Raw genomic sequence first — 8,729 nt, forward strand, 5'->3', positions numbered from 1 at the left:
CATGGCTTTTTCAGCAAGCGGGACTGACCTAGGGTGAATTTTTAAATAGGGATAATTTTTAATGATTTTAAACAAGACACAGCTACAAATATTTGGTTTTTAATTGGCTTTTATAGGGAAATGTTTTGTATTGTTTTTAATATGCTGTGAGCCGCCCTGAGTCCCATGGGGGAGAAGGGCGGCATATAAGTCTTATTAATAAATAAATAAATAAATAAATTACCAAGTGCAGATTAAGAAGGGGGATGAGTAGAAAACAGCATTTAACTGCCCATTGGGCTGCTTCCAATACTGAATGCTCCCATTAGGGCCACAGGAAGTCCCCGCAATGTTCATGCAGTTGAAAATGAGATGCTACATGATCATTTATACAAAGGGGTATTGATGTATGTGGATGTTATTTTAATTTACATTGAGATGATGAAAAAGCATGTGGAACTAGTGAGGGCAGTGCTCAAGAAACTTTGGGGGACCCAATTGTATGCAAAACTCTCCAAGTGTGAATTTCACAAGATTAAACTTGATTATTTGGGGTACTGGATTTTCCAGGAGACTGTAGAAATGGACCTGGTGAAGGTGAGTGTCATCCTAGAGTGGGAAGCCCCTCATACAAGGAAGCAGTTGCAGAGCTTCCTTGTCTTCACTTTTACCAAAAGTTTATCCCAGCCTTTTCCCAAATAGCACTGCCAATCATGAATCTCTTAAAAACCAAAGGAACCACTAAACCTAAGCCAAGCCTAGGGTGTTTGCATACCATCTGCCAGGTGCCAATGTACCACAGGTGGTACCAGTACCACTGGTTGAAAAGTTCTGCCGTAGTACAACAGTGCTAAAGAAATTGTTGTCAGTTCCATCATCCTTTCCAAACAAATAGCCGCATCAACCCTCACAAGGCAACAAAAAGCCTCAAAAGAGCAGATAGCTAGCAACATAGCTCTAGCAAAGGACAAATGGTTCCAACTACATCAGTGGTTCTCAACCTTTTTAATGCCGCGACCCCCAACCGGTCGTAAGTCGAGGACTAAACCGGTCGTAGGTCGAGGACTAAACCGGTCGTAAGTCGAGGACTACCCAACCGGTCGTAAGTCGAGGATTTCCCTGCCTGGGAGCGCCGTGCATGCGTGGTTCCTCCCCCTGCGCCGGCCGAGGCGTAGCTGGCAAGCGGCAGAGACGGAGCAGGCTGACCACCAGCTGGCCCAGCTCAAGGGAGGTAAGGCACCCGCCGGAAAAGAGGAAAAAAATGGCGGACAGCCTTGCTTGGCAACCCCCATGAAATGGTGGATCGACCCCAAATGGGGTCGCGACTCATAGGTTGAGAACCGCTGAACTACATAATGAAGAACTTTCACTGAGGGACGACCTGGCATGGATGGGGAGTAAATTGTACATGCCTGCGAGCCAGCAAACCCTAGTTCTGTAATGCAGCCACGACACTAAGACCCCAGGGCATTTTGGTTTTGTTAAAACTCTCCACTTTGTGAAACACCAATTCTGGTGGTCGTATATAAAAAAGGACATTGAGAACTATGTGGCCAGCTGTCTGGTCTGTGCTTCAGCCAAAAGACACTAGCAGGACCCCAGGATTGCTACAACCCTTCACCAGCCCTACAGTCCCATAGAAGGAAATATCAATGGGCTTTATTGTGGAATTACCAGAAAGCACAGGAAACACAGTGATTTGAGTTATCATGCACCTGTTCTCCAAACAGGACCATTTTGTGGCTTGTCCCAAGATTCCATCCACACAAACTCTAGTAAAAGTATTCGTGCAACATGTGTATTGGTTGCACAGAGCACCTGAGCCCATAATTTCGGATCGTGGTGTCCAATTTACTTTGAGCTTTTGGCAGGAGTTCCTGAAATTATTAGGCATTCCCAGGGCCTAAGATCCTCTCACCACTCCCAGACAAATGGAGGCTGTGAACATACAAATGGCATATTGGAGCAATACCTCCACTGTTATGTGAACTACCAGCAAGACAACTGAACTGAGCTCTTACCTTTGCTAAGGTTGCCTACAATAATTGAGTACACAGTAGTACTGGAATCGCAGGATTCCGAGTAGCCACCAGCCTGGACATTGTCCCTATGGCAGAACTCCCTCAACACACCCCTCAATTGGCATCGTTGGCCGATTGGATCCAAACCCCGCAGAACATCTGGACTGTGGTCCGTAAAGCACTGGATGAGGTGAGGGAAGCATATAAGAGACAAGCCAATAAAAAGAGGGCTCTGCAGAAGGAATTTAAAGTAGGAGAGAAAGTTTCTTTCTACCAAATTTCTGCAGTCACAATAGCCCTGTAGAAAACTTGGTCCCAAATATGTGGAGCCATTCCCCATTATCCGCGTCATAAATCCAGTGATGGTTGAACTGAAATTGCCTAAAAACACATCCAGTTTTCCACTGTAGTCTTTTGAAAGCTGTCACTGGTTCATCCTTGCATCTTGCCACAAAGCCACCACCCCCTCCCATCTTAATAGAAGAGGAACAACATTTTGAGATCAAGGAATCACCAGATCCAGCTTGACTACTTCTTTACTAAAGTCAAAGTGGTTACACTTTGACTTTAGTAAAGTATACTTTTGGCTGAACAATGGGCAAGGAGTCTTTCTTTGCTAAATGACCGAGTTGGGACGGTTGACACATTCCAATCAACATGGGAATGATTCATTCTACACTTTAGCTCCTAAGCTATATTAGAAAAAGAGTTAGCAAGCATCAATATTACTTTGAGGTCTTTTTTAAAAAAATAATAAAGTAAGAAAGATAACTTAAGAAATACATAAATAGTTTCATTGAAAGTTCTGTTTAATTTTTATAATATTGTTTTGTTCTGCAAAACAATGTTGTATTATGAAACATGTTTTTTCCCAAATCAACATATGTAGGCTCTCTATTTAAAACTTCAGAAATTATAGAATGATTTTCACTACATTTTGTTTTTAATTTCCCACAGAGTTTCTAAAATTTTTAGACAATATGTATCTTTTATTTAGACTAAAAAAAAGTGAATATCAATCTGCAAGAAATACATGTCTGATTCTGGGAAACTACCTGGACAAGTTTCTCTTGGAAAAAGGTTTGCCATTGCCTTCTTCCTAGGGCTGAGGGAAAGTAACTGGCCCAAGGTCACCCAGCTACCTTTGTGCCCAAGACAGAACTAGAACCTACAGCAGGGGTCCCCAACCCCCGGTCTGTGGACCGGTACCAGGCCATGGCATGCCAGCAACCGGTCCGCACAAACAAGCAAACCCCATTCGCGAGATGCAGGCAACGTACAAAACCACATCCCCTCCGGTCCGCAGAAAAACCTCTCTCTGCGGAACCGGTCCCTAGTGCCCAAAAGGTGGGGGACCTCTGACCTGCAGTCTCACTCCAGTTTCTAGCCTGTTTCTAGCCTTATCTCAGAGCCTAGCTCAGTTTCTAGCCTGATCCTTTAACCGCTAAATTGGTTTTTAAACTGGCTTTTTCCTATAAAGATATAAATATCACTGCAATTCTTTTCAAAGGCATTTTTCAACTACAACTGCACAATTTGTATCATTTTCCCTAATTTATTTACCACATTTTAGACCACCAAAGTCCCAAATTCTTACCAAATTACAAAATAGAAATAATAAACAATAACAATATCCAAATAGAAATATCTATAAATAATTGAAAAATACAGAAGAAAATTAAATAAAAAAGCCAAACTATAACCCAGCCAAAATGGAATTGTGCCAAAAAATCCTCTGGACGAGCTTAGTTGTCAGTTGTTTCCAAAAGACACATGAATATCCACTGGAAAGCCGAATCAAAGAACTGGTGTGGCCATAGAAAAGCAGTGCAGCCAAGCCCTTGCCCCACTCCCTAAAGTAGGTTGCCCCACTCCCTAAAGTAGGAAGCCACTTAGCATTTTTTTTTGACTCCTGGCAAGTGCAATTTGGTTAGAAGTGGTTTGCCCTTGACTGCTTCCTAGGGCTGAGAGTGATTGGTTCAAGATCTGGCTTTGTGCCTAAGGTGGGACTAAAATTCACCATATTTTGGTTTCTAGTCTGATGCCTTAACCCAGGGCTTTTCAACCTTTTCACCCATCGTATCACTTTTAGGATATGGCAATATCCGAGTACCACCAGTCACCTAGCAAGGTGTCAAAAACTTGACCCCCCCAAAAAGGAAAAAAGTGATAAAGTACAGGTAGTCCTCGACTTACAACAGTTTGCTTAGTGACTGTTCAAAGTTACAATAGCACTGAAAAAAGTGCCCCCCAAGCCACAGCCGAGCAAGACACCTGCCTGCCCGCCCGGCGGCACTCTTCCTCCTGTCCGAGGTTTTCATTGTTGTGAGCATTTCTGTTGAGGATTGGCAGCGGGAGTGGGGTGGGGGGGTGTTCGGTTTTTATTCCACCCCATCTGCTGGGTAGTTGCAGCAGGTTTTGGTCACTTCACATGACCCTGGGACACTGTGACCGTCATAAATATGAATCAGTTGCCAAGCATCTGAATGTAAATCACAAGACCCTTGGAATGCTGCAACATTCCTGCTGATCGGCGCTTCTTCTGGGCTCAGCAGAAGTGCCAGGATCAACGCTGAGCTCAGCTGGAGCCTGGCTCTGATCCTGGCGCTTCCACTGAGCTCTGACAGCCCTGCAGCTCCAGCCATCTCTCAGTCAGGCTTGTGCGGTGCTGCCACCGGTTCAGCTCATTCCCCTCCCCCACTACCACTTTTCTAGGGTGCTCGCGTACCATCTGCCAGGTGCCAATGTACCACAGGTGGTACCCGTACCACTGGTTGAAAAGCCCTGCCTTAACCAACTATACCAAACTGGCTCTCAAATAAAATTGGCCAACCCAGTTACTTTGTGCCTATCTGAAGTACTATATTTTTCTTCTGAAATCTGTTCTTGGGTGGGAATTCTCATCACCAAATTTACTTTGGTACCTATTTGCTTAGTATTATAAAACTGCAGGAATGGTTTCATTCTCAACTTATCCTTGGGTTAATTCAAATGTATTTTAGAATCAAACCTACTTGAAAATTTGGAAGTACTTGACAGTTCATTTTGAGTAAAAAATATAGATCGTAGCCTCAATATCCTGCAAGCCTGATGTTCTGTAGAAGTCCAATAAATTCTTCTGATCCTGACCCATTTTATTTCAGAATTTATAACTTTTTTTCTCTTAGAACATTGAAAATTTCAAAAAAATAATAATAACAATGCTACAAAAATCCTACCCCTATCTTTTCTTCTTTCCATTCTATTGTCTCTTGAAGATCGGTTATTTCCTTGACAAAACCCTCTTGTTTTTGTTGCAGTTGTCGGACTTCCTGAGATGCAAGATAAAACAAGAAGATAGACAGCATAGGAGATAGCTAATGAGGAAGTGAACATTCAAGGCTGCAACATTCACAAAGAACAATTAAATAAAAGGATGCATGAAATAAGGCCAAATTCTACCTGTACATTCAAATGTATGGATTTACATTGAAATCCAAAATATTTCAAGATAATACAGTCTACAGACTTTCCAATTTCCCAGTGCAAATACTACAATATCCCCAACAGATGGCCAAAAACAATACATTAGCGATAAAACAAATACAACAGTAATAAAAATAATTAAATAATTGTTACATTATTAATTAAATAATTAAATTACCTATTGAAGAGCTTTTTCTCTTTGGAACGTGTTTTGTCATGGAACATATCTGAACAATTCTATCCCTCTTCTATATGACAGCCCTTCACATAACATGAAGACAGCTACATATCTCTCATAACTCTTCTTTTTTCAGGCTAAATGTACCCAAGATCTCAAACAATTCCCCATAAGCTTAATTTTTTTTGTCTTGACATCTTGCTTTTTCTTCTCTGAATTTGTACTAGTTTGTTAATGTCCATCAAAAATGCTGTGACTTAAACAGGACACAATATTCTGAGAAATTAATATACAGTGGAGACTAATCTAAGAAGAAACAGGGGGCTCCACCAGGAACAAATTATTTTAGTATTGTGCTGTAACTACACCACAAAGATAAAACTATTTTCAAGATATTGTAGAGCAGCAAATAAATTGGAATATGCAGTCAAATTAGTAATCATTGAATTAGTTGCATTTATGAAATGAACCACACAATCTATTCAGCAAGAGATGACCTTGCTGAAAAGTCTGGACCTGAGTCTTGTGTTCAGTTCTGGACACCAGTGTTTAAAAATAAATTCCTCTAATCAGAGGAATTAGAAAAGATGCAAAGATTATTACAGGACTAGTAAATAAATTGTATGAAGAAAGTTTAAAGACACCAGGTGTGTTTAACCTTGAGAAAGGGGCATGTGAGAGCATTTCTCAAATATCTACAAGGATGTCACCCAGAAGAAATGTAGATTTGCTTTTTATTGCTCCAGAATAACATAAAAAAAATAAGTTACATGAAGAGAGGCCCTGACTGAATGTTAGGGGGGAAAAATCATCACAGGAAAACATTTCAGTTGTGGAACCAATTATCTAGAAAAGTAGTGGTTTCAATTTCAATTTCAAATATAAATTTGAATATAAATATAAAGTACCATTGGCTGAAATATTTTACTGCTGTGATTCTGGAGAGTTGGAAACTATGGAACATGTTCTTCTTGTTGCTCCTTTATAAATACCTGAATCAGATTCATCCTAACCTTTGATTAATAGATATACTGATTGTTCAGATTCTGTCTATGCCCAGATGCTGCTCACAGACAAACTGCCTTTTGTTTCACTACATGTAGCTAGGTTTTGTGCAGAAGCATGGAGGATCCCTCAGACCTTGATGGGCCAATTTTCTACTAGCCGAATGCATTTTATATAACTGTAATGTTCTAAATTATAAATATTATTATTTTTGAATTTTAGATATTATTATAAGTATAATTTTAATGTCTAGATTATAATTTAACATAAGCGGCATCCTAGATCTCACTCATAGATGTTAGGTTGTTTTATATTTTAACTTTGTCTTAAACTTTATTTTGATATGTGTATATATCGTGTAGCACTCTATATGTATCAGTCTATGATCATAAGAAATTGAAACTGAAAATTGTAATGGCTTCTCCTTTGCTTTACAAATTTAAATAGGCACAAAAGAGCTATTTGCCAGGAAATCTTTAGTTTGGCCTGCTCTGAACAATCTATTGGATTTGATAGTCCAAACTGCTCATCTGATTTTATAGCACTCTTTTTAGTAAGTGAAGCTATAAAGAAAATGATCTCTACTGATCAATTTACAGGAGGGACAAGCAATCTTTTTCACCTAGAGCCACTTTTCTAAATGCTACAATGGGACAATGAGTTCACTAGGTGGGAAGAGCCAAGATCAGCCTACTATTGGTGCAGTTAGAGAGAGTTTTGCCAGTCAAAACTAATGTGTTCACACAGACTCAGAGCATCCATTTTGATTTTTAAAGTACTAACAAAGTTGAAGAATATCACAAGGAAAAATCACTTTTGTCACTGAATTTTAAACATGCAGTCTCAATATACTTGTTACTTTTAATCATGCAGTCTCAATATACTTGTTACTTGTGGGTTGTGAGCAAAATGTTACCAATCTTTATCTTCTGATGTAATGACAAAATTCTGTTATTTATACTCAGTTGTGTACTTACAGCAAGCAGTTCTTCTTTTTGTTTCAGAACCTCTTTGAGTTCCATGAACTGGAATTGCAATATAGCATGAGCATGTTTTTCCCTCTCAAAATCCTACAAAATGAGCATTTTATAATTAGATATTATTGTGCTGCTCCTGTATTCTAAATGCTTTTAGTCAGGCATGTATTTCTTTTATCCAATCTATATGCTAAGTCATGAATTTTTTAAGATTTTTATTCTAAGCCACACATGAATTTATGTCACTATATGTTCTAGCCTTTATCATGGCCTAGACATAACATTTTATTTAATGCGATCATACTCACAGGATTTACCTAAACATATAAGGGAATGGAAATGAATCACCTTTATATTTAGTCAATAGTTCCATCAATATTATTACGAATATAATATTCATTTAGGAAAAGAGTGTTTTAATGATTGCTACCTAAACTCTAGACCAGGGGTGGCGAACCTATGGCACGCGTGCCACAGGTGGCACGCGGAGCCGTCCCTGTGGGCACGCGCGCCATCGCCCCGGAAGGAGGCGGGGCCAGGCTCCTCTCCTCCGCCTCTCCACGTGAAGCTGCTGGGCACTGTCCGTAGCCTAAGTCAGGAAGCTTCCGATGGGGCTCCATTCTCCGCTCAGAGCGAGGCTGCGGGCCAAGGACCATGTGGTGAAAAGAAGGTTAGAGTCGAGGAAGTGGTTGGACTTATCTGCTACACGTGCACCTTACAGGGAGGGGGAAATCTGCGCCTCCAAAGGGAAAAAAAGAAAGAAAAACCTCCAACTTGGCGGAAAGCAGGAGGGAGAAGGGAATGTGCCGCAGCAAGCTTGCTTCGCAAAAAGGCAGATACTCCTTTCTGGGTTTTTTCCCACCCCCCTCCGAAGTCATTTGCCACTTAGAGGTGACCCTCTCTCGGGCTATGATGGACAAGTTGTAGCTCGAATTTGCAAAACCAGTTCAGCCGCTTCTACCGACTACCGAAGAAGACTCTTTGAGATTTGCTCTTCCGAGAAACTTTCCAGAGTTAACTAGTTGCAGGGCAGGGGCGTGCAGTGTAAGCAGACACCCCTTTGAATGTTTGTGTTGGGAAGGCAAGCTGTTTGGGGGAGGCGAA

General features: G+C 40.7%; 1 protein-coding gene across 6 annotated transcripts in view; it reads right to left on the minus strand.

Annotated features, from left to right (window-relative positions):
• Positions 1-8,729, minus strand: part of LRRFIP1 (LRR binding FLII interacting protein 1) — a 234,461-nt gene that overhangs the window by 77,408 nt on the left and 148,324 nt on the right. For 5 of the 6 annotated variants that reach the window (XM_015832181.1, XM_015832180.1, XM_015832177.1 and 2 more), the window contains 2 exons: positions 7,626-7,718; positions 5,219-5,311 (listed from right to left, as the gene is read on the minus strand). In XM_015832181.1, coding sequence (XP_015687667.1) covers positions 5,219-5,311; positions 7,626-7,718 — 186 coding nt within the window. The remainder of the gene's footprint in view (positions 1-5,218; positions 5,312-7,625; positions 7,719-8,729) is intronic. The other variant, XM_015832179.1, reaches the window with a different exon arrangement.

The sequence above is a fragment of the Protobothrops mucrosquamatus genome, unplaced genomic scaffold, assembly GCF_001527695.2.
Source record: "Protobothrops mucrosquamatus isolate PMUCROS unplaced genomic scaffold, P.Mucros_1.0 scaffold_311, whole genome shotgun sequence".
Classification (NCBI taxonomy): domain Eukaryota; kingdom Metazoa; phylum Chordata; class Lepidosauria; order Squamata; family Viperidae; genus Protobothrops; species Protobothrops mucrosquamatus.